Source organism: Liolophura sinensis, chromosome 7 (genome assembly GCF_032854445.1).
Source record: "Liolophura sinensis isolate JHLJ2023 chromosome 7, CUHK_Ljap_v2, whole genome shotgun sequence".
NCBI lineage: Eukaryota > Metazoa > Mollusca > Polyplacophora > Chitonida > Chitonidae > Liolophura > Liolophura sinensis.
This window is the reverse complement of record NC_088301.1, coordinates 25,195,937-25,221,643: the sequence shown is the minus strand read 5'-3', so window position 1 is coordinate 25,221,643 and position 25,707 is coordinate 25,195,937. Positions and strand designations below refer to the sequence as shown.

The 25,707-nt window shown below is 40.7% G+C and overlaps 1 protein-coding gene across 9 annotated transcripts in view; it reads left to right on the top strand.

Moving 5' to 3' along the window:
• LOC135471844 (polypyrimidine tract-binding protein 3-like) overlaps positions 1-25,707 on the top strand; it is a 114,803-nt gene that overhangs the window by 62,492 nt on the left and 26,604 nt on the right. For 8 of the 9 annotated variants that reach the window (XM_064751238.1, XM_064751234.1, XM_064751241.1 and 5 more), the window contains 2 exons: positions 21,684-21,785; positions 25,015-25,161. In XM_064751238.1, the coding sequence (XP_064607308.1) occupies positions 21,684-21,785; positions 25,015-25,161 (249 nt within the window). Of the gene's footprint in view, positions 1-7,706; positions 8,147-21,683; positions 21,786-25,014; positions 25,162-25,707 lie in introns of those variants that run through there. The other variant, XM_064751239.1, reaches the window with a different exon arrangement.

The following is a 25,707-nucleotide window of genomic DNA, read 5'->3' as shown; positions in this document are numbered from 1 at the left end:
AATTACATGCATCTAAAGTTGTCACCTAATCTTCTTCACTATGTTTACTTTCATGCCAGATTAGGAGAAATATGTACATGTTTAACTTTATTAACATAATACAGGTGTTGACAATTTTTGCTGACTTCAGCACTTGAGTCTGAGTAGCAGCAGAGTTTTTTTTAAGTATGACAGTCCCTCTAATGGATTCTAAGCTATCCTGTTAACTCGGGTTCTCTGTTAGATTTGTGGAACGTGAGCAGGGATGTCACACGGCTGGGACTGCCGGCAAAACTTGGAGCAGAGTGATGAGATGTAACAGGATAGTGATGTCAGATGTTACTCAGGGTAAAATCTGAAGGAAAGAAAAAAAAGAACGAAAAATGCGAAATTGCAATCTGTGGAGAGTGGTAATGTACATGTTTGTGCAGTGTGGTAAAGGGTCTAGAGGATGAAATGGGACATGAAGCTAGTAACAGCCCGTCATCCATGCTGAAAGAGTGGAGAGATTATTGACTGCTGTGCAGGATGTCTGCGTGCCCGGTTACAAAAGCTTCATTTCTCTGCCATTGATAGCTGCGCATAGTGGAATGACGATGGCGTATGCTTGAAAACAGAGCTTGGTGACAGGTGCTTCGCTATTCAGCCAGCTAATTTCTGCCTCGAACGGCATCTGTTTTCAGCCCTCCTGATATTGGATGGAGAAATTTTTTTTTTCCCGCCCTGGTGATGCGAGCTTAGCTAGTCCAACCCGAACAGTTTCATTATCTCTAGTTACATCTCTAATACGATGAACAGGTTGGACAGGGATTGTCTCTATGAGACACTTGTTCCTGTGTTTCAGTTTATGTCGGAGAGGGGACCACCGGTATTTCCAATATAAATCTCTCAAGTGACCAGGATTGTAGCGTTATCGTTCGTTCAGAAATGCCAATAAGAGCATGCTTTGAACCATAGGCCAACCAGAGATAAATCAGGAGTGTTGTGTTCTTCCTGTTTGTGCAGGTAGCTGTTATACTTGCCGTAGCCCTCAAAGTTGCTTTCAGATTTTCAACAAATCATTGCTGTTGACTTTGGTCTTATTTGTTTGCAAAAAGCATTATCTGCATCTTTTACACTTGCTTAACACAAGTACCAACAGAATTAACTCCCTTGAAGATTATTCTCCAGGTGTTGGGTTCTGCACCAGGCTTTCACATTTCAGCATAATCATGTGATAGTTTGGATTTATGGACTAACTTGTAGATAAATAAACACACTTACTGACACATATATCTACACAGGTAACATATTTATCTCAATTTCTCAACATTTCCAACTATTGCCCAAAAGTAATATCAACCCAGTATATGGGAATAAACACAGCAATTTTTAGCAAAATTTATTTAAATATATGAAAAATTGACCTTGTGTTTAAGCTGTGTGAATATGTAGATGATTAGAAAAGTTTTCATATTTCAAAGGATTTAGAAGTCTGGGTATTTGCTCTTCCACAAAGTCTGTTCCCTCAGCCTAACTAATTTATGGTGGCTTTCCATGAGAAATTTCCACTTACCTTGGGCTGCCAACTGAGAAAGAGACTCTTTTGTATGGAAACAGATTTAGTCATATATGTATTTGATTTAATTAACTGCACTATTATGAAATGCTTTCTTAAAGCATTCTTGCTGTAGCCAGCCAGCCTTTGACTAACAAGGTTTTAGGATGAAATTGAGCGCTTACTGATTTTTTCTGTAGCTTAGGATTGTTCCTGAGCTAGGGAAAGAAAATACGATTTAAACCAAGTCTAGATTCTTTCATATACATGTATGTACACACGTGGCAAAGTGAATTGTTTAATCCACGCTATCCAGTTTTCTACTTTATTTAAACCATACAGTGAGATTTTTTTTTCTTGTTTAAAAAAGATTGTTGAAAGCAATTTAGGCAATAAAAAATTTGATTTGGGCCCTTCTTTCTTGTTTTTGACGTTTTTTTAGCAAGCTTAGCACGTCAGGTTGATAGTTTAATCTGATCAAAATTGAAAGTTATCTTGAAAAACAAAAAGGAAAGATCCTTATTGATTGTTTACAGTGTAATTTTGCAATTTAAACTGATTTTGGAAATTTCTAAACTGTCAGTCAAGAACACACATCCGAACAGTAATAATCATTTGGTGCAAGTAGGTGAACAGAATGTCCCACACTTTGGTTACGTATGTTCGGTAACATCGTGACTTCACAATTGCTTTTACTGAGAATGGAATGGAAAGTAACGTTGTCGCGGGAAAGGGTAATTGGAGGTTGGGCATGTAGGATCCTTCCATTCAGGGCTGTCTGTCCCGTGCGACAACAAGTGGATCATGATAGGGACTAAGTCAAGCCATGCTGAGCTAATAGCTGTTACTGTTGGGTAAGGGTTAATCTACTGCAGTCATATTTAACTCTTGAAATGCTCCATGCAGAGTTACTGATCTTTAGGCTTATTACAAAGGCGAATTGTTTCCGTCATGTTTCCCCCCAAGCCACATGTGTTAAATGGAAATAATTAAACAATCAATACTTTATCCCAGAAAGATGAAGGGTAATTGAAATACAAGCAGTCTGATGGGCTCGTGCTGACCAGAACTGACCAGCTCAATGTAATGACTGGACACTCTCCACTCCCTGACATGTGTTATCTGGGGTAAATGAAATAAAAACCTGGTCCATTAAAAGATTACACGTGGCACCGTTCTGTATCTGTATTGTCTGGGGACCGGGTGAAAAAAGCCTCTGGATGATGGTTCCCTATTAAGCTGTATAATGAGGCATTTCAGACTGATTGTAAGATAATTGTCATAACTGATATGATAGAAAATATAGCTGGAATGAGCGATACGCTGAAAACCGCAGAGGATGGCAATATCAGGATTTTGTTAGAAGGGCAGAGATATCGGGACATAAGCGCTGTAACATTAGATAAAAGTGGACCCTCCGTTTCTAATTGCCACTTTTGTAAATTATGTCCTGCTGGTAAATGAGGGCTGTTTTATGCATGCTGGTATAAGGGCAAAGGAGTTCATAGGGATATTACTTGTAGGCATGACACGTACATATGTGCTAGTTTCGTCCAGTCGGTGATGGAGTAGAATTTATGACCTATTCTAGCTAGGTGCTAATATGCTGTGGAAGTATTTTTAAGATTATGTTGTATATGATTTAGAATTCCATCCGTAACTGGGATACTCATTTTGCCCAATGTTGAAAGCTCTATTGATCTTGGCTCATTGGAAAAGGTTGTAAAGGGAAAAAGTTTCAGCACTTTTTCAGGACTGGAAAAATGCGCTTTTTAGATCAAATACTGCATTTAAATACTGCACTCTGTGGCACAGTTGATTAGCGCACTAGAGCCTTTCACCAATGCGGTCGCTGAGAGTTCAAGTCCAGCTCATGCTGGTTTCCTCTCCGGCCATAAGTGGGAGGGCTGACAACAACCCGCGGATGGTCGTGTGTTTCCCCCGGGCTCTGCCTGGTTTCCTCCCACCATAATGCTGGCCGTCGTAATATAAGTGAAATATTCTTGAGTTCGGCGAAAACCACCAATCAAATAAATAAATAAATAAATAATTTAGGTTGCTACAACATAAATTATGTACAGAGTATTTCTGACGTACCATTTGGAAAATTGTCTCATGTTAATTTTCTATAGCATATGTAGTTTTCATTTTCAGGCAGTTGTTTGTCGTCATTATTGCTGAAGTTAAATTTAGAGAGCAAGAAAACAACATGAAATCGTGTAAGCAGAATGTGATCTTTCTGTCTTCTGTTTCTGCTTTTGTTCAATTATGTTATGTCAACTATAACATAACATTAAAATCAGAGTTTCACTTGTAGCAGATAAATGAACCAAATCCACCGTGGGACATTTTCTGATAGTTCATTTATTAAATTTGGTGAGAAGAGTGTTGTGGGAATACAAAAATAAAACTGAGGTGTTGATTGGCCTTAACCAATGTAATCCCAAAGGTCAGTGAATGAATTTAACTGCCTTAAGGGTGGTTTTATCAATGGTTCAGACTGACAACTTTTAAGGTCTGCTTCAGACCTAGATGAATGATCAGCTTTTACGACTGTGCAAGTGCAGGAAAATGTTAATGCTGGTTAGCTAGGTGTGGTGGGCATTCGGTCTTTCAAGCGCCAGCTTTGTGATTGATGCTTCTTTACATGTATACGTGTAAGCGATTTTCATTGGCTTATAACATGGACATAGGCAGTAGACTGAGCCAGGCATGGAAGAGTGAGCAGAAACATGGATGGCTTTGCCATTTGTGTGTGGAGAAAAAGATTGGTGATTTATAATGTAGCAACAGGTGCTCTGGAGGCAAATAATATGAAATGAAATTGCAGTTTGTCATATGATGCTGCAATGTGCCCATGTAATATGCATTTGGCGAGATCCCGGGGCACATCTGTGTTTGTATCTATTTATATTGAAATCTGTCGAAGTACCAGTACTTAACTTTTGTTAAAAGGTTTTCAAGACTTTGAAAGTCTTTGAAAAAAGAGTTGTTTTTGGATATTATCCTTGAATGGACTTGATTTGTCAATGTTAAATATCATATTGCATTCTGTTCAAAATGAACTGATAAATAAACTATCAAAATAGTATTCCTGGATCTCCACATATAGGCCTGTACGTAAAGCAGTGGTCCTCAGAAGTACTGGAAAACTTTGTATAGATGCTTGAAAATCCTTGGAAAAATTGTTTTGTTCATGAGTAGAAACCCTGTTTTAGATAAACTGGGTATTTTTAGAGCACAGGTTAGCGTCCTTGAACTGATTTGTTCTGTGACCTGATGGTGTCTATAACACTATCCTTATCTTGTACCATATCTATCGGCAATATGTACCCAGAAATCACTCTGGTATATATATAATATGGATCTCAGACAGGTATAGCCGTAAAATTTCCGTCTCACGGGGTAGGGGATTGAACAGAAGTGACAGTTTAGTCTGTGCCTTAAACAACAGTTAATGGGTTAGTGCCGTAGAGAATGGTATCTTCACCAATCTGACTAGAGCCCTACATTGTAGCATAGCAACCTAACCAGAGCTGCACTCATGGAAACCCTTATGGGAGCTTTTCTCTAGCACGTTTTACTTCTTAATAATGACAAACATTCAGTAAAGTCTGGTTCCGCCTGCTTAGCTTAGCTTTGCACTGTAGATGGATTGCTGTGGGGGGGACTAACGTTTTGACAGCTTAAGGGTATAGTTGCTTGTTATGAAGGTATAGTTATAGTGAGCAAGACTCGATGACATGTTCTACTTGTAAGTGATAATAACAGTCCGCGGGCACCAGCATTTCCTTTGCTAACGTAATACTGTTAAGGATCGTGTTTTTTTTTTCAGTACCTCAGGCATGCCCCATTTACATATACCTGTCACTGAAAAGAGTGCACTGTTAGTGTAATGCACAACATCCATCAGTTGCATTAGTTTTAGCACGCACGGTTAACTTCAAGCTCTTATGATGGCCAAACAGCTCATGCGTGCACGCATGGACATGTGCACTAATTGTCCAGCCCCCCTCTTGCACAAAGGGATAGTTATGCTCGCCTTGTTCTACTTCGCAAGATTAATGTTCCATTGTTCTGCTGTTTGCACAGTTCTGATACAGCAGTCTATGAATCTACTGCACATGGTTCATGTACGTTTTATGAGAATATGATGTTTCATGCGCCATAGTTAAAATGTTGTGTGCAAATCAGTAAATGTGTGGCCGTCGTGTGCACAGCCGTGTAGTGTGTAAAATATTAATGTGTGACAGCTACATGTATTTGGGTAATTTGAGTACAACACTTGCATGTTTTTATGGTCAGTTTATGAAGTAGCTAAACACTAAGTTGTGAGGAGCTATTGTCGGTACTTTTTTATATACACTGATGCAATCTAGATTCACTGTTGTTCTCTGGCAATGAACGAGTATTTTGACCATATATATTGCAAAGGCAGGAATGAACAATAAAGTACAAAGCTTAGGCCTGAAATACTATACTCAGGAAAGACTCCACATTTCCATATAATTTTAATCCTGATGAGACAAAATGTAATGAGACAGAATGTAATTTTGATTTTCTTCCATACAATTCAAGCTTTTAACAAAAAATCTAAAACAAGAAGGAAAAAGGTAAAGGCCGTTCATGTGCACATGTTTTTTTATTGGTCTTTCCACCTATTTATTTATTTATTTATTTTTTTCACTTAAACATTTTCTTCTCTGTCTGTAGAATACCTCGTGATCCACAATTATGTTGAAAGTAGTTCCGTTACACTCACTAATTGTTATCCAAATTGGTATAAGGAAGCCTTAGGCTATTTCTATTTGGCTAAAGACACTTGTATACCTCTGGCAGAGTTCCTATGAATTAATAATAGCCCCGTGATACGGTAACACTATTGACAAGTCCCGGCGCTTACGTTCAGTGACAACTACGGTTGTGCACAGCAAGTGTACCAGGGCACAAGTAAACCACTCGGCAAAGAAATGCGTCACCAGATAATTATCTTAATTTGTCAATCAGAAATGTGCCTCTTGCCGGCCGGAAAGCGAAGTACTTTGTGCTCAGATATTTGTGCGGTAAATTTGCTATAAATTACCTTCGCCATAAATTGTATGATCTGTTTACACGTGGGCTATTTACTTGGCTATAGTTGACACTTGTTGTGTGCGCATATCTTCACAGACTATCAATTGCTGCTTTGTGTTCAAAGATCTGCGGGCTGACTGGTCCATTTTTGTTTGTTTTTTTCTTTTTGTGTTTCTTTTTTTTTTTTTGTTGGCTTTTGTCAGGTAAAGTGAGGTATTTGTGTCATAAATTGTGCTGGGTGCATCATAGCATGTCCATTGAGGTCTGGAGATTCTGATATCATCCAGAACAATAGTTGAGGTAATTACAGCATCAAATTGCTTTTTGAGTAGAAGATTTCGATGAAAACCACCAGTAATAGTTGTGGTAATAGGTACGATCACCATATAACTCATAAATCTCGTCCTGTTAGAGAAAAGAGACAGAAAAAAAAAATTTCACTGTAAAATGTATTACTGTTAAGAGCCATCCAACTAGTTTTTCTTTGCTGTGTAACAATTTTTGTGGCAGTTTTTTATTTTGTTTGTTTTGTTTTCTTCTGTCCTTGATTTTCTCTGTTAATTATGCAAGGTCAAGTCTTGTATGAAGCTGAAAGACTGATATGGCCAATCATATTTTACCTGCACATACGTGGGTGCATACACACATAACCCGCATCCGCTCAGGTGTAACTGCGCAGTCCATGGATGTTACATCAGTTCCCTCCCCGGGGTGCTCCTCAAGGGAACCTTTGGAGAGAGGGGAGGAAACAGCGGCTGTGTCAAGCGGGCAGGTTGATTGGTTGCGTTGAGGACTAAAGCACAGTCCATTGAATAATTTACTCACTAGTCCCTCGTAGCATTAAACTTTCTTTTTGATCTGTCGTATATGCTTGTCAATAAGCCTCGGCAAGATGACCAGGCACTCTGGGTATTGCTGTGCCAATCAATATCTGGTCCAAACAGATTCCCAATCCCCTCTCCTGTTTATTGTACACTACTAGTTTTGTTAGTTCAGTAGCCCTCTATCGTTCTCGCCTGCTATTGTTACGTTTTCTGCACATGCAGAGTTATTGATGGAAACCTGGAAAGGCTGGCATAGTGGAAGGGCAAGCAGTGAAGTTTTTGTTGAATAGCCAATGACATTATTACTGATAATTGTTCTGCGAGAGTTGTATTTCGCCCTTGAATATTCAAATGAGGATGCAACATATGTTAGCTGTGTGTTAAGGCGAGTGAGTGTGTGGCTGGTGCTGGGGCTGGGCTATATACATAGCTGCGAGGACATGGGTAGACAGGCAGTCAAGTGGAACACCCCAGCCTTTCTGTCATACATAAAGTGGTAGTGTAGCAGTACAGTAGGTCTAGCGGCTGACTGGTTGATCTATATACAGGTTTAGCAGTCACTAGAGTAGGCCTATCCCAGTCGACTTTCTTACTGTCCACACCAACATTCCTTCACTCCTCGGTCTTCTCCCTCCCCTCGGGATCTCTACCCTCCAGAGCACCTCTCCCCCCAGCAGGGATCTAACCTGGCACCAGAAGCAGCATGGAGGTGGGTACCACAGAAGCACAACAGGTACACCTTTTACTCACTTGTTTTCTCTCTCGTTCTCTTTCTTCTTGACTTGTCAATATAGGTACCGTGACCGCACAATGCCTCAGTGACTGGCTGCGTTGTTGTATGGGCCGTTATACTCCTCATATTCACTGGGTATAGATACATGTACGTGTAGCAGAGTGTGCATAAACCAGCCGTGCGCCGTGCTGTTATGTTATTATTTATGTATATTATATGGATAAAGACAGGCCAGTGGCTGTTTAAGCTGAAACCAAGATAGGTTGCATGCAACAAGTAGAAGCTTGTCTTAATGGTACGTGAGTGGTGGGGTTTCTATAGCTCATTGCATTTTAGCTCTTTTACCCATGCATGTGTGTCAGTGAAGCAAAAGCCTGAAGTTTTGGCATGCTGTCAAGCAGGTAACACTATCTTAAACTGGGCCAACTCGTCTGCATTAAAATTGCTGAAAATCATGAACCCGCATTCTTATTGCTGGAGATCCATCATGTAACGGTGTGAAGGATTCTGTGCGTGAAGGAAACTGAGGGCATTCTTTTGTGAAATTACATGTGTAGGTGTACCATGTAGGTGATTGAAGTTTGCCTGCCTGGCAGTTGTGAGGTACTTGGTGATATGGGCTAGGGGAGAATAACAGAGTGAGGTGTGGCCCTACAGTTCAGGCCCCTTAGCTCTTCTCACATGCTTGTAGGTGGATGTCACTTCCTAGAGCTGAACCCAGAGAATAAAGTCTACCAGATGCCATCAATGTAAGCAACTCTGTTCTTAGGCTGGATGGTCCACACCCCTGTTTGTTGGTTTTATTTATTTCCCTGGCCTATATTTCTCAGTCACTGATTTACAGCATATTTCCTGGCCCTAGTGAATAGCAGTGGAATCTGAAGTAAACCAGATGTTACTATGAGGACGGGCCATTGTGTCTGTGGGCCATTGTGTCTCAACTTGGTTTTTCATGTCCCGTTTCTTCTTAAACTTGTTTAATATACCTTGTCCACGCTCAACGCCCAACTTACACTTCTTTAGTATGCCTTGTCCAGTCTCAAAGCCCCATTCCAGACTCAAAGCGTGGTCCATAAGCTAACCTTACACTTGTTTTGTGTACCTTAATTGTCCAGCCTCAAAGCATCATAAGCGAAGCCTATGGTACACTTCTTTAGTCCCATTTACCCTTGTTAAGTATGCTTTGTCCAGTCCCAAAGCCCTGCTTACACTTGTTAAGTTTGCCTTGTCCAGCCTCAAAGTCCCATTACACTTGTTTAGTGTACCTTGTTCAGCCTCAAAGCCCTACTTACACTTGTTTAGTGTACCTTGTCCAGCCTAAAAGCCCTACTTACACTTGTTTGGTGTACCTTGTCCATCCTCAAAGCCCCGCTTACACTTGTTTGGTGTACCATGTCCAACCTCAGCCCTGCTTACACTTGTTTAGTGTACCTTGTCCATTCTCAACACTGTAGCACAAACCAACTTTACACTTGCAAACTCCAGCTGAAAAAAGTTAGTTACTTTAGTGGCAGTGGAAGAAGTAACACATGCAGGCTAAATGACATTAATATTTCCTTATCAGTTTTAAATTTCATACATAAAAAAGATAGACTCAACAAAATTCTTGAACTTCCACTGATTTTGTCACTTCTGTTGAAATGTCTCATTTATTTTTTTATTATTATTTTTTAAGCTAAGAATGATGTAGTTTCACTATTATTGTAGAGGTGTATGTGGTTTTCTCTGGAATTATGTGTATTTTCAGCCACAAACTCTGTGACCCTGTATAATTATGAGTATGTGTAAAACTCTGAGGAACTTGATGAAAAGCAGACTTGGTTTATTCAAAGACTGTGGGGGTTTTTTTGTGTGCCCCTTTTCCTGTGTGTGGAAAAAGACACAAAAAAAAAAGCTTGTAAGGCAGCCTTATATTTTTTCATTTATGGTCTTAGCAGGGAGCACCAGAGGCATGTGTATAGTCTGTTGTCTTTGCCATATTGCAAATGGTAGGATGGAAACGGAAGAGCAAGTTTTGTCGACCAGTTAAATAACCTATACGAACTGAAACATCCAATTACAACATTGTATGAAGAAGTGCTGCGGCGTGTTACAAGGCTCTCGATTGACTTCTCTTATGAAAGGAGATCGCTCAATGAGTAATAACTGCTCCCTTGTGTTAGCCAGTAAAACCTGTGATACATATTACTCTGCTGCCATATTTTTATTACCAAGCCCTCCCAAAGCACGGATGATAGTTTATGCTGTTCTTTGTTAATTAGCTACTTGGTGGAGCCCAAATTGATTTGAAAAAAGGCGGGCTAACTGTTGATAAATCCGAGCAACTTTTTCTACCTCTCGCTGAGCCTTGGGAATTCCGTAAACTTACATGTTGGTTCTGTTTTTCATGTATGGTCTCTGGCAGTGGGCCGCTGGAATTCTATAAAAGCTCAACTCTCTGCTAAGGTTACATGTCTACCAGATATGTTGACTGCGCGAAGCATGTCTGTCTTCCTGTCCATCTCTTTGTCAGTCAGTTGGTCAGTTTGTGCTTTTGTCACTTTTGTCCTCGAGTGTCTGGTGCCACTGTTCGGGTTGTTGTGTCAGTAAAATTTTCCATAATTGTCTTTGGTAGTAGGAAACGTTCATCTATTTAAACTTATGGACAGTTGAATGGTTCAAATGCATAAAAACCTTGTTTTGAGATTGCTGCAGAGGATTGCAATTTCTTTATGAAAATTAGTCATGTCCCCTGTCTCCTTGGATATACTACCTTTACATTGTAATCTACAAATCAAATCTAGGATATTGTAAATTGACTATGAAAGTACTGGACTTTCAGGCTGCATCAGATGTGGGGGCTAAATATTTGGAGAAATCAGATGATGTAAAATGTTGGTACCACAGTCTGAATAAAGGCAGAAGGGATGAGCTCTTTCTATAGTACTTAATTTTAATTTCAAACTTCTGTCAGTGGTAGAGCTTTATCATGGGATAAATCACTAGACTTTACAAACCTTTATCTATTACATGTAAGTTACACTTACTTGGATTCTCATGACACTGATACTTCTGTTAATCCTGTTTCTTGAGGTAACTTTCATTTTGTGGTAAGTTAAATTTGATCAGGTGACCACTAGACTGATTGTTACAACTTAGCCACACAGAGAATGGCTAAGTCAATTTTGTGTCCCTGATACAGGATGAAAAGATAAGATGTAATGAAATCAGTGCTCTTCCAAAAGGAAAGCATTATCCGGTATTATTCCAACAGTGGTAGGAATATTGCCTTGGTGCCAGTACCGTCCCAAAGCTCTCTTAAGAGAATAAAACAAGATGATGTTAGTGTTTTCTGAGACTCTTGCACCCTCCAGAGACTCTTGATGTCAGCTTATGGAGCGGAATAGGCAAGGGTGTTGAGTGGTCCAGCCGTGGATACCCAAATAGAAAAGGGACAAAAAAGGGGAGGGTAAAGGCAGCCATGTGACCTGATTTAGCTGAAATCAAGACATGCTTTTAAGCAATCTCATCTGCAAAAATTGCAAAAGACATGACATATTTGTGATCTGGGAGCAATGCATCAAATCAAGTACCTGTTTGTTACTCCGTCACATAAATAATTCATGTTTTGTATCCCTTAGCAGAAGGCTGTTCTGGACATAATCCCTTATGGGTATACAACCCTCAGTGGCCAAAAACTTAACGTGTTGAATTAGCGAGCACCTTGAAACAACAAACTGCATATTTTTTGGTGGGAAGTACATGTAATTCTTCTTGGAAGGCAGCCAGACTGGAATGTATTGTGTGTAGATAGGACTCATTTCATTTGAGTTAAGTAACACAAGTTATGGAGTAGGATTCTATACCAGTTACTCAGTGATGGGTGAACCCGCAGATGGTTGTGGGTTTCCTATGGCTCTGCTTGGTTTCTTCCCACCGTAATGCCGACTGCCGTCGTATAAGTGAAATATTCTTGAGTACGGCGCAAATAATGATACCAATCAAATGAAATAAATAAATGATGATGGGTGTTACCTTCATGCAGACAATGTGGTACAAATTCTTCAAATGTGATACTACCGGCCCGGATAGCACAGTTGGTAGAGCGTCCGCTTCGGGACCGGTAGATCCAGGATCAATCCTTGGTCGAGTCACACCTAAGACTTTAAAAGAGGAAGTTGTAACTTCCTCGCTTGGCGTTCAGCATGAAGGGGATAGTGCAACGACTGGTTGACCCGTATCAGTATAATGGCTCGGGCGGGGCGGCTTACTTGCCTTCAGTAAGTCGTCTCAGTGATGCAGCACTAAATAAAAGAGCGGTGGAAATCCGTCCTGCAACAAGGAGGCACAATTACACGTGCATGCACCCTAATGATACCTTCGTCGTCATATGACTGAAAAATTGTTGAGTACGACGTTAAACCCCAAGCACTCACTCACTCACTCAAATGTGATACTGACCTTTGTGACATGTATGATCAGAATTTTTGATGTTGGATTTAGGGGAAGAGTTAGCATGACTGCTTAAAAAGCATACGCCACTTGTTCTCTTACTCCAAATGCTGTGAGAGACGAGACAAAAATAATTGGCACACCTTAAATTTGAAAATGTCAGGTGCATTGGCTGTTCGGTTCAGTTCTTACTTGTTGGGAATCACTTCATCATCCAAATCACCAGTCGCCTTTAGCAGGACTATCGGAGTATCTGTGTGAGTAACGTAGCAGACATGGATACAAGTTTGACCACCTGTCTAGTATTATGCCAGAGACTCATTTTATGTTCTCATTTTAAACTGATAAAATTGAACTGGTAAGTGTTCGAGTATACATCTGTTAATATGATGACAATTGGCGATAAGATGTGTTGACAGTGTGGTATAAGCACTAGGGTTCAGCTGGGTAGGTAGCCACAAGTGGCCTCTGGGCTGGCAGTTGTACTGGGCATTGACAAGCCTGCAAGATTTGATGGAGTAGACTGAGAACATGTGTAGTAGGAGATTTTGATAATGAATTGGCGGAACTCTACACCAGGGATGAGACCCAAAACCACAGTATAGCTGCAGGGTAATATCAACACCACAGTTTTTGTTTTGGTGGAATATTTTGTGTCAGGCTGATTCTTTTTTTTTTTCTTTTGGTCCGCTGTGTCTCCTAGGCCATTACATGTCCATAAGACTATCAGATTCTGAAGTGCTGTATGACATTGCTATCCTGCCAACACAGAGACACTGGAGCCGAGGCATTGGATCTATGGAAGAAATCATTAATGATTAATCCCCTTCCCATAAAACATCAGCAACTGGGATTTGATGCCTGTCCAATGTGTGCTTTTGTTGTGGAGAAATTCTGGAAAGGCCGCAGTGACCGTGGTACATGGTACTGGTGATATGCGGATGAGGGATTTCCCTTTATAATGGCTGTGAGTGACTGGATTGCCTATGTCGGTGACTGTAGCCCCATCTGTTAGAAGTTTAAGGGGAGGGGGGATGTATATTGACTTGTGCAATTTCCACTATTGCCCAGGGGTGATCTGCTGGGAAACCGGAAATAAGTAATTGTTCTGTGGGGGTAGATTTAGAAAAGCGAGTTGTTGTGGTACATGTGTTCTGGTGTATAGAGCTGTCTGTTGCTGTGATGTAGGTGTACATGTACATAAAAGCTTTATAGTATAGCTTTGTGGGGTGGTGTGTGGCTTAGGGAAGAGAGAGATAGAGGCTGGTAGGGAGGGAGTAGGTCTTGACTTGCATATGGTTTCAATATGTACAGTAGGTGAGTCAGTCTATGGAAAATGAGTCATTTAAGCTTGTCAATTCACCTTGCTCCATGGGCACACAAACAGACAGCCTCATTTCCACATAATAATAAATCACTAGGAGTCTCTGGCACAGCCTGTGGAAGATGAGGGTCGGTCTATCTGACATCCATCCACTGGGAGGAGGCAATGGGAAGCACCCTGGGGCCCTTCCTGCACTCTCCCTCTCTGATTTCAGCCAATTTCAAGGATGTTGGGGCCTCAGGTCTTATTTGTTTGAACATCAAAATGTATATAGTGCTACTGAAGCAGTGTTTATATAAATCTTCATCCTATATATGTACAAACATGAATATGGATTATAAATGGGTGCATTTCAGGGGTAATGGCTATCCCAACCACCGATTGTAATGACTTATTCATGACTGGTTATTCCTAATCTTTCTTCCCGGAGCTTACATGCCTTTAGTTATCAGGCAGTTCTGTTAAATCACATGTGATACAATGATACAGCTAAGCAAGCGGGAGGTCATGGCCCAAATAAAAGTGGCTCATGGTCCTCTTCTGAGTTTAACCAGATTCCTGCGAAATTGGAACAACAACCTGTTTTCTGGAGGGGCAGACTAGGGGTGGTGTGTATTTAAGATAGGCCTGGTAAGGTTTGGAGAAGAGGGTTTCAGCTGTAGATGAGGGATGCCTCAAGAGGTACCCCGGTCAAGAGGATACATAAGTAGATAGGTAGATGGACGGATACATCCCTAGCCTAAAGCTGGTCATGCAAGCCCTGGCAACTTGATCTCTATCTGGCAGTGAAGAAGGAAATTACAGTGATACCCCTATTGAACGCTGATTGCTATTGGCCGATAACAAGGCAATGCACAGTCCAGTCGTTTAACACTGCCCAATATCTGCTTCTGCTGTGACTGCTCTAATAGTCCCTAGAAACCTGGTCATATTCCTGCTGCCCCCTGCCTGACTTGGTAATGGGGGTCCCTGATAGTAATGACCAGTTAGAAGAGAGGGGAAGGGGCAGGCAAGCTCAGGCAAGGCAGTGAATGGCCAGGAGCTGCCCACTTCAGGGCTAATACTAGAGGGACAAGCCAGTAACATATCGGCCCACACCAGTCAAGCCGAGGACCCGAGCAGGCATATGTCCCTAGCTTGTGGAACTGTCGTGTGGAGCGCTGCCTTAATTCATATTGTCAAAGCCTCCTGCTTCGCTGCATGACAAAAGGGAGACTGGTCAATTACCCGATCTGGATCTCTGAAAGGCAGAACTCTGATCTGACCCTTGCCCACGACAACACCAGCGTACCGGTGAGTGTATGTATAGTTCGCAGGAGGTGGGGGTCTTTGGTCTTGAACTCTGCATACTTGACAGCATTAAGTCGGGGAACATGTTGAAAGTTTTTCATACCTCTCCTACTTGAGTGTTGCTCAGTGAAGTAGAAGTGATCTAGGATAATATATGACCCGATTGTAGGAGTGTAGAGTCTCCAGAAATTATTGCAGTCGTTCAAATATTTGCTGACCTATTTATCCTTAGTGTGAGACTGAGAGGTAATTAAGCTGGTTTCTCCTCTTGTCTCTAAATATAGTGGTTAGATCACTCACATATATATATATATATATATACGTAGATATGTATGTTAGATCATGTTGTACAGATTCTTACCTCGCTATCTGTCACTGATGGTTTATTGATTGAGGGCTGGAGACATTTAATCTATCGGTGAGACTGACATTAGTTATAGATGTGTAGGTGGGGGTTGAGCTGTATAGGTAAAGGAGAGAGTACAGGTCTTAGATCCGGTGCACAACACTTCATTTGATCTCCTGTTTACTAGCCCATTTTATACATTGAGGTGCTGGCCGGCCCACTCGGTGTATACACGTTTTTCCAGTTTTCCTGTTGTGTGATGATAGCAACTTGACAACCGTTAGACAGCCATGAATACAGTACAATAGGCACAGCAAGGTGTGACACAGCAAGCGTGTGTAGACTTTATCACAGGTAACACAGCGGGGAACAGTGCCTGAGCAGCAAGTGCAGTCGTAAGGACCGACCAGATACAGACACATGCTGACCCTAAAGGTAACCCTAAAGGCGAGAGGAAAGGGAGGGGGGTGGGTGTAGGTGGACGTATTGTGTATATGATCATATATATCTACATGGAAGTATAGTAAAGGTGCAGGATATAGTGCTCTTGACAACTGCGTATGTACAGCCATAGTCTGAGGTGATAGGTAACAGATTTTTAGAGATCAATATGGCTAACCCTAACTGAAATGGATAAAGAGAGAGAAGGGGTAAAGTATGGGTGTTTTATGTCGATATCTAGGTGCTGTAGGGATGCAGGGTGTGGCACTCTTGAGAACAGCATGTGTAGAACCATAGTCTGAACTAAGGGACAAATAATCCAGGTGTGCTAATACATTATGGCTGAAGGCAAAAGGGTGTGGATATCCGAGTGCTGTAGGGATACAGGGAGGGGGGCTCTTGAGAACTGCATGTGTAAAACCATAGTCTGACCTATGTGAATGATAAATTATGTCTGACCCTAAAGGTAACTAATGGTGAAAGGCAGGGAGTGGGAAACCAGTGGTCTTTTGTACCATAGAGGTACAGGGTGCGGTGTTCTTGAGAACTGCATCAGTGCAGCCATAGTCTGAGCTGAGGGACAGGCTATGAAGGTGTGGTGATCAATATGACTGATCTCCTCACAAGGTTGACAGGTTACAATGTTGTAGCTATTGATCAGGTGTGTGTTCTCAGGTAGAAACACAGCCATATTCTACATCTCTTGAGACCTCGTCAGTCCCTTCAGCCTCACTACCGGTCTCCGCTCTGTCTGCCTCTAACTCGCGCACAACACGAACATGCAAGTCTTGCTCGTTCACATTCTACTCAGGTAGGCTCGTTAGCGGAAGAAAAGTCGGCTTACATGGTCATCATGTTAATGCAGCGCCTGTGTGGATGAGTGTTTCACTGCGATAAGTAGAAAAGTATTGTGTTTGGAAACAATGAGTCCTTGTTTGAGTTTCGATTCTGGCTTTCACGAACATGTGCATGCTTATTAGGACACATACACAATTCTTTATAGTTTTTTAAGGAAACTGACTACATGTATCTACATGTTTGCTACAAACTCTGATTGACTGGCCTGTATTGGTGGAGGGTTGTATGTTTACGACAGGTAGGCGGTACATATAATGTGTATAAATGTATCGCTTGTTACAGTTTTATGAGCCATGGTGGTTGTTAGGTAGAATTAACTACTAGCAAACACTTTTCCCCCCTTTGTAGAAAGTTAGTAGAGATGCAAAATTGAGTCATTAGTACAATTTCAGTCGCAGGACACTGACAACACTGTTTCCGATGTTTCTTGTTGGTTAGAACAGGTGATTAGGTGAGCTTGTTTTGAAGCATTGAGGTATTTTTTTTAGTGTCCTTACCAGTTTTTCTGTCACTACATGTACATTTCAAGTATGCATTTGGTAGCTCATAAGTGTATGTTATTGAGTGTGTCAGTACGGCCTCTACAGGCTTGCCTTTGAGTGCGTATGGTTTAATTGTATTATCAGTCGTGTTGGCTTCAGGCAGCTGTTTCATGTATAGTACAGGTAAAACACTTTGATACTATGATATACAGAGCTACAGGCTACCTGTTTTCCAAGACTTGTCATATATGCATGTGTACAGGTAGACAAACCTGATCAAAGTAGCCAGTCTCACTGGTCAAACAGCCTTACCTGGGCCTTTGATATATGTAGATGAGTTTTATATTGATTCTCCAACAGCTCATCTGTTAGTATAACCCTGTTGGTATATCTCACCCCACCCCACTTCATGGTGTGAACATGGTTGAATGATGTAGGTAACATTTATCAGCACATTGGGGATGTTGGTAGATAAGAGCAAACACCTTTATGGTTCTATGATATAGTGAATTCACCACCCTACCCATCACCACCTTATTAGAATGATTGAATGTTGAGGGTAACATTTATTCCTGTCTACAGGAGAGGTGTTTAGCAGTGATGAGAAAAGCAAAATCCATCCATGCCATGGTTACAGTATATAGCCTAACCACACTCCCTAACCTTGGGAACATGAGTGAATGATGAAGGTAACATTTATTCATGCCTACCGGAGAGGTGTTTAGCAGTGATGAGAAAAGCAAAATCCAGCCATGTCATGGTTACAGTATATAGCCTAACCACACTCCCTAACCTTGTGAACATGATTGAATGTTGAAGGTAACATTTAGTACAGCATGGGGCATGTGTTTAGCAACGATAAAAGCAAAAACTCCCTGATGGTTTTATTATAGCTTTTCCACAGAAGAATTGTCGGATGCAATCAGCAACACAGTTGCAACGTTGTGTACTTTAGCACAAAATGTTTGAAAACAGTAGTGGTGATGTTAGCCAAAAGCATAAGTTTTCTTAGAGCTTCTTGCTAGAAGAAGTGCCAGATGCAATCAAGAACACAGTTGCCAGTTTGTGTACTGTACCTACATGTACATGTAACCTACTAGAAAGGGGTAGTCCATATACGCATGGTTGAGCAGTGATTGTGCTGGTTAAACTGTCTCTCTGTGTGTAGAGAGAGAAAGTTAAGCAGTTGTTACAAGGGCTCCCCTGTTGTGGGTACCACTCCCCCTGGCCTGGCAGGGTAGGGGTAGCATGTGGTGTTGATTAGGCTTTTGCTGGAGATGGGCCTGTCACCAGCTCCCCCATCAGGGCTTTGCTTGTTCCCAGCACACTCAGAATTCTCTTCTTTTTTCTGCTTCCTTGCCTTCCCTCTGAAGTGTTTCATTTGAACCATATGCTCAAGCTGACATACCCTTGCTCAGCTACACATGCATGTTTGTGTTTTTGTGTTATCTTATGTTTTTAACTTAATTATGTGTTTGGCCAAGTTATTACGGAAGTCTCAGCAGGGAAGCCCCATAACCCTGAGCCTGGCATCCCGTGCACTTGATTTCATAAGCAAACCATTTAAATGATAGTTTGAGGCAGAGAAATGATCCAAGAATCTCCATACGTTACTTCTAGGTGAGGTTTTACAGCCTTCCACTGATAGGAAGGTTTGTGTTTCAAGAGGGGTGGGCTGATGTTTATTGAAACATTTTTCTGTACTGGCACTTAAAAGTCTTATATCTCTACGTGTCATTTTTTTTTTCCTTTTTGTTTTAAAGTATGATTAACTGATTTCTCCTGGACTTGACACAAAGAATGTTTGAATTTATGTCAAGACTTAAGTGTAAAATAAGATGTATGTAGATGGAAGTTATTGCCACTGCAGTGGTGGCCTCTGGACTTGTATATATGGACTTGTTTTTTTGTGCCGAAACCAAGAGCTTTACAACTATAAAGGTGACATCCTATCTTTTGACATTAAATGAACTAAACACAAGAGATCAGTATAGGTTACAGGTGTAAAACATTTTTTTTCTTTCAAAAACCTTTGCTATGCATAAATCTGTGTAACTGAGCAAGTTGGTCTTGCTGGACAAAGCGACTAAAGGTTTAAGTTGTAAGTTGCAAATGCTTAAAAAGCCCATGCTAAGTTCAGGAAAGAACTCAAAATGTTGTTCGTCTTTGTTAATGATGTTCCCCTTTGTTTGACTGATTGACAAAACGGAAACGTTTTCTTGGTATGTAAAGCTGGTTGCCTTCTCATGTGAGCTAAATACTCGTTAAGAATGATGTGAAGCGTGAGTCTATTTGTAGGTTAACAATTGTTCTGCTTAAATGTGAATATATACCACCCTAAGGAGGCTATATGACACGCGCAGACCTGTAGATGACATCTGAGTGGACAACTATTTTAACTGTGAGATTCAAGGAAGGTCACATTTGCTACAGACAACAATATGTTCCAGAATTGCATAATGCTAAGTTAAACATAATGGTCTTAAACATGGGAGTGTTTTATTGATAGCCAGCCAATTTATCCATGGCACATTTGTCAATGGTAAATGGATTTGGGTGAAGATGAGCTCCTGGGCTGGAACATCTCTGCTGATCAAACTGACTGGTGTAAATACCAGGCTGTTATTACTCGGTTAAATACTACTGTTTGTGTAAAGCCTACAGATTTAACACCAGCCCATCCACGCTGATCTGATGATAATGGCTTTCTCTCAACCCTTTTTTTCTTCAAACATTTTTTTTTTTTTTTTGAGGCTGTTGTAGTTGGCAAGCAAGAGGAAAACCTTGATGTTCACGATTCCGAATCCCTTCTCAGCTCTACTTCAAGCACTGGCTTGATTGGTCATTGCTCACTGCTGAAGACCTGTCACCTCCTATTAAATTGTCCCCACGTCTTTTGGGTGCATGTGTTTTTCTGCCCGCCACTTGCGCCTTGACTCTGTCGGTCTCTCCAGCTTACTGTTGAAAGCGAGAAAGCTGGCCTCTGCCGCTTGGAAGAGGGGGAGATCCTGTTGGGAGTTGATGGCTTGGCCAAATTGAATTGTGTCTAGGGAAGACCCTATGTTTCTGCCCTGAAGCAGGATCTGCCTATTTGACGGTGGGAAAAGGACTTCTTACTGCGGGGACAAATCTGATGCGAGTAACCACAGGCTCTCCCTCTCTCCCGAATGCTCTGACAACGCCAGCCTCTGTTTAGGTCTGAGGAGATAATTTGTTCCTATCACATCAGCTGATTGTGCCAGAAATGAAATTACAGGCTTATAGTGGACAAGGCTATGTTTAAAAAAATTGCGAGTTGTTGACTCAGTAATGGGTGGCTGTGAACTCGGGCCTGATGTCTGATAAGAAGAGAGGAAATTGATTAGGAGTAAGTTAGGAAGCTCTTGTTATTGGGGTCTTTCTGGTCAGCGTGAGAGTCTGTCCACCCATCTATCCTGGACGCGTTCTCTGACCAGCGAGGACCAGTGATAGGTTTATACGGAACCTGGCTGTGGTAATTGCTGACCAGTTTACAACAGATTGCTCAGCCATACATCTGAGATAAAAACCAACCACTGACGCTTTAATCTGAATCACCTAAAGTCACAGGTTGACTTGGCCTATTAAGCCATGTTAGTGTTAGAATTGCTGACTAAATGTTGCTCCGTTTCAGATATTTATTAGTCTGATACGGCAATTTGCCTAGCCTATACCATATGATAAGACAACTGTTTTACCAGGAATCTGGTCTTCCCTAAATCCTCAACAAATCTGACGACTTGTATGCCACATGTTTTGGCATATTAGAGGATTATTCTTTTTGTTTGGCAACTATTCTAGGATTGTTATCAGGCATTCAAAGTCCCCCTACTTTACTCTGTGGATTTTAACCTTGAAAATGTTATCAATTTTCCTGCTTTACTGGTCAAATTTCTTGAGGATTTAGAGTAATTTTGAGAGACCATAATTCGACATTCTGTCCAGATTGGTATTAAACCACCCCTGCTATTTTTCCTTGATACTAAATCATTGGATTATCTGGAGTTACGGGGCACAGAGGTGCTCAATTATCGTGGTCTTGTTCAGGTGACATTTTGATGTAGCGTGGACAAAGAATGGATACCTAGCTCTCAGCAGGAACACCATTACAGTTCGCCAGTGTTTATAGAAACTCCTACCAGGCTGAAAAATTCCTGGCTAGCACCACCTGGTCTTACCTGTCATTGCTGGGATTGTCTCTTGTTTATTGACTGTCTACCTCAGTATAATACCTGTTTATGTTCTTTGTGAATTTTGTCACAGCGAGACAGGCCAGGCAAAAATTTATGTGTTATTGCTGTTGTCCCCTTAACTCAAAAGAGACCGTTTTTCTGTTTTCGTTTGTAGCGTGGATCAGAGGAACTACTTTCACACAGTCCAATGGTGACCAACGGCACCACCATGAGCCCTCAGCACATTAACCCAGACATGAACAATGATGCTAAAAAGGTAAGAATTGGCAGCAATGCTCTGTGTGAATTTGTTACCAATGGTACTGTTTTACACATGATGAAATTATACATTTTAGCTGATTCTGTGAGTTCCATTGATGTTAAAAAGGTGTTTGGATATTTGTTTCTAAGCAGGATGATATTCTTCTGGAAAAGTTAAAGTTCAGCACCAAAAAGAATATTTATGACATTTATTTGCCTCTAAATCTAACGCTTTTTGGCACAAAATGTTATGGCCATTTGCCTTATGCGGCTGAGATAATGTGGCATGTTCAGCTATAATCATTCAATCATTCATGAGGTGAGCTATGAAGTCATTATCTCTGTCATTACCATTTTTGATTGGAATATGGCACTGTGACAGTATTGCAGCCATATCATGGTGATAGCATATTTTAACGAGGTGTCAGTAAATGGTTTTCACCATGACGAAGAGAACATCCAGAAGGAACATTTAAAGATGCATGTATGAAAAAAAGAAAGAAAAAAAAATGTCCAAGCTTAGCAACTTCTAATGTTCCAGACATCAAAAACATACATTTATGATATTTTAGGGTGTTTGTTGGAGTCTGCCTTTCTCACAATCATGGAAATTTGAAATGCTAAATGAATGAAATAAATAAAATGTGGGGATTTTTTATTGGGAGGTACATGTATTTCTTTGTAAACATATATATATATGCAGGAATTCACCTTGTGAGGTGTAAGTTTTTCTTTCAGTGTGCATTGTGTCTGAAAACTATAACATGGTAGGTGTTGTCTTGAAGCTACTAATTAGATTAGCCCCTTAATTGGATTTCTTAGAGGGTCCTTTTTTTGTATTTTTTGCTGTCATTTTGGTTTTGGCTGGAAGATTGAATTTGCACTTGAAAGTGCATTCAGGAACTGAAAGAGGGAAATTCAATAGTAAATCTGACAGCGAGAGATTTCTGTAAATTAGATAATAACCCAGGCTGTCAGGTGATCGTGCCACTAAGGCAATGGCGCCAAATAACTCATGTCTTTGGAAAATCAAATGCAAGATGATGAGGGGAAAAAAATTAGAAATCTCCAAAGTCAAGATGCGTAGTGTTTTTTTTTATTTTTATTCCTTTGTTGTTTTTTTTTTTCATTCTGGGTTTAGAGCAGTCGTTTGGTTGCTGTCATCATCAGGATGTAGTTAATGTTTCACTGGCTGGTTCGACTCTTGTCTTCTTGTCTCCCAGGTTTAATTGTATGCCTGTAATTCATGCTTAAATCCCCTCTTTAAATTAGAACATGCGGTCTTGTTCTCTCGAGCACTCGCCCCATTGATTTTCCCAGCTGTCGATTTACTCCCCTCCCCATTCCACCAACTGCTCCACCATCCTGATGTCTGAGGAGTGGAGCAAAGAGTAGAGAGCTAGTTCCTAGTTAACGCATTCCTGTTAATCAGATGATTAGAGGTTTGGATGTGGTCACTATTACAGGTGATGGATGTCTACTGTAAACATTGATATCTCGGGCCAATAGCTTCACAGTTTTGTGAAATTGCTCATATCGGGCCTTGGAACTTGGCATCAAGGGTCTCTCGTTGTCCAAACAAAACACTCGCTGTGTTACTCTGCTTAATTTGTTGTTGTTGCTATGCAGTGTGACACTAAAACGCTTCTGGAAGTATTGCGTGAATGCGCTCCCGAACTAATCAATGGCAAGGAGACCGGCATTATTTGTTCCCCCTGACAAAAATGTTTGCAAAACACTTTTGAAAGTTAAGAATTAATTTGATCCTATTACATCGCTTGTTGTGTCTCTGCCGTTTCATGTTTTCCACTCGGAACTGCCTTCGGTAATTCTTGTCCTGAAGTATTGTTGTAAATGGACTGGCGTAAATGGATATGTTGGTAAACATGCTATACAGGCCATTTCTGCTGCCAGACTGCTGTTTGGCACGTTTATGTTGTCATCTCCTGAATGTGAATTTTTTTCTTAAATAAGTGGCATGCCTGTCCTGCGTGTTCTGCTTTGTAGTTCTTGGACTGGAAAGCACAGAGACTGTTAATTATCAAACCATATGAGTTGGGTTGAATGCTTATCTGCACATGGACATGTAAATCTTTGTATGAGCAAAACATTCATGAGAATAGCCTTGCTCATAAATAAGAAAGTATTACATTATAGCAGTAAGTCATCCAAAAAATATACATTGATGCCCTGCATCTAGAAGTACACCTTACAAAATGATACATGAAAAAACACAGGTATCAGTATGTATTAAATTTGAATGTGGTATTCAGGAAAAAATGGTACATGGTCAATGACCTTAAATTTTGTCCAATACACGAGTGGTTTATTTTGCCTGATTCTGGGAGTTCTGTATTCATCTTTTGAAATGCGCTTGGAGGTTAGGAAGGTATGATGATATCCCCAGAGGGGAAGTGTGATATGTTACAATACCAAATGTAATATTTTGCAACATTAATTTACCTTCAATAATGCATTCTTTTTGTTAATGTATTGTACAGCCGCCCATATATGCCAGGTGCTCTGTGTGAATGCATGCACCAGTATCCTGTACTCCATGGTAAATGTCACCATAAATTATCATCTCCATGCAGTTACATAATTGAACTTATCTGATGTGATTATTGAAAGGTTACCTCTGTAACATCCTCCCTCTCCCTGGGGTATTGCCTTGTACACAGACTCGTTGACATTTTTGTTGCTGGGAAGAGATATTTGTATGTATTGGTAATTTCAGATTGCCCCAAAAATTAACATTAGCAGAATTTGCGTGAAGCGGGATGGGTAGGGGGTGAGGGAGAGAGATTTATTTGTTTTTGATCCGACTGAGAAAAAGAACCAGCTATAAGGTTTTGATGACCTAGATCCTGAAAGTAACTTTTCATGTGGAAAGCCATCATTGTTTTAACATGTTCTCGCCACAATATGGCCGAAATACTGCCAGTGTGGCATTAAACCTTAGTCATTAATTCACTCATTCGAAAAAGTAACAGTAAAGATTTTGTTGTTGTCATTTGTGGTATAAAAGATGTACCAACTGTAAATATATACATGTGTCACCGTAATTAAATGAATTTTTTTTTTTTTTTTTTTGATTTTTATTTTCCTTCTGTAGGTTTCCAAATTCAGCTGGACCATAATCAGACAGGTGGTTTTGTCATTTCTGTACAACATGCCTGACAACTGTATATATAAATGTATCGTTAGTAACAGATTTGGTCAGTGTTATTTTCTGTGTCTTTCAGGTTAAGCTGGACCATAATCAGACGGGTGGATCTCGGGTAGTACACATCAGAGGCCTGCCCAGTGATGCTAACGAGCTAGAGGTCATCAGTCTGGGAGCACCCTTTGGAAAAGTTACAAATATTTTACTTCTCAAACAAAAGAGTCAGGTGAGTGCTGATTTGAATATGGTGTTTCGTTAATGATGTTGATTGAATGGACATTATATGTTGCTGAGGGTGGGGGAGCGGAGTAGGCCTGAATGGACAAAGTGGGTAAAGATATTAGCGATTCGCGAAACTCTCCTTAAGATAGAAGATGTGTTTTTTTAGGTAAACTCTGTTAGTGAGGTGCAGTGGATTTAAATTCGCATTTGATTACATTTTGCCATTATGTCTGAAGAGCTTATCACATAAATGTTAGGGATACTAGAAATACAGTGTGAATTACTAGTGCAGCGTAATTACCTAGGAGTCTCACCAATGCGGTCGCTGTGAGTTCAAGTCCAGCATATGCTGGCTTCCTCTGCGGCCGTACGTGGGAAGGTTTGCCAGCAACCTGCGGATGGTCGTGGGTTTCCCGCTTGCTGTGCCCGGTTTCCACCCACCATAATGCTGGGCCGCCGTGGTACAAGTGAAATATTCTCGAGTACGGCGTAAAACACCAATCAAATAAATAAATAAATAAATTACTAGTGAAATGAAGAAGTGTTGTAT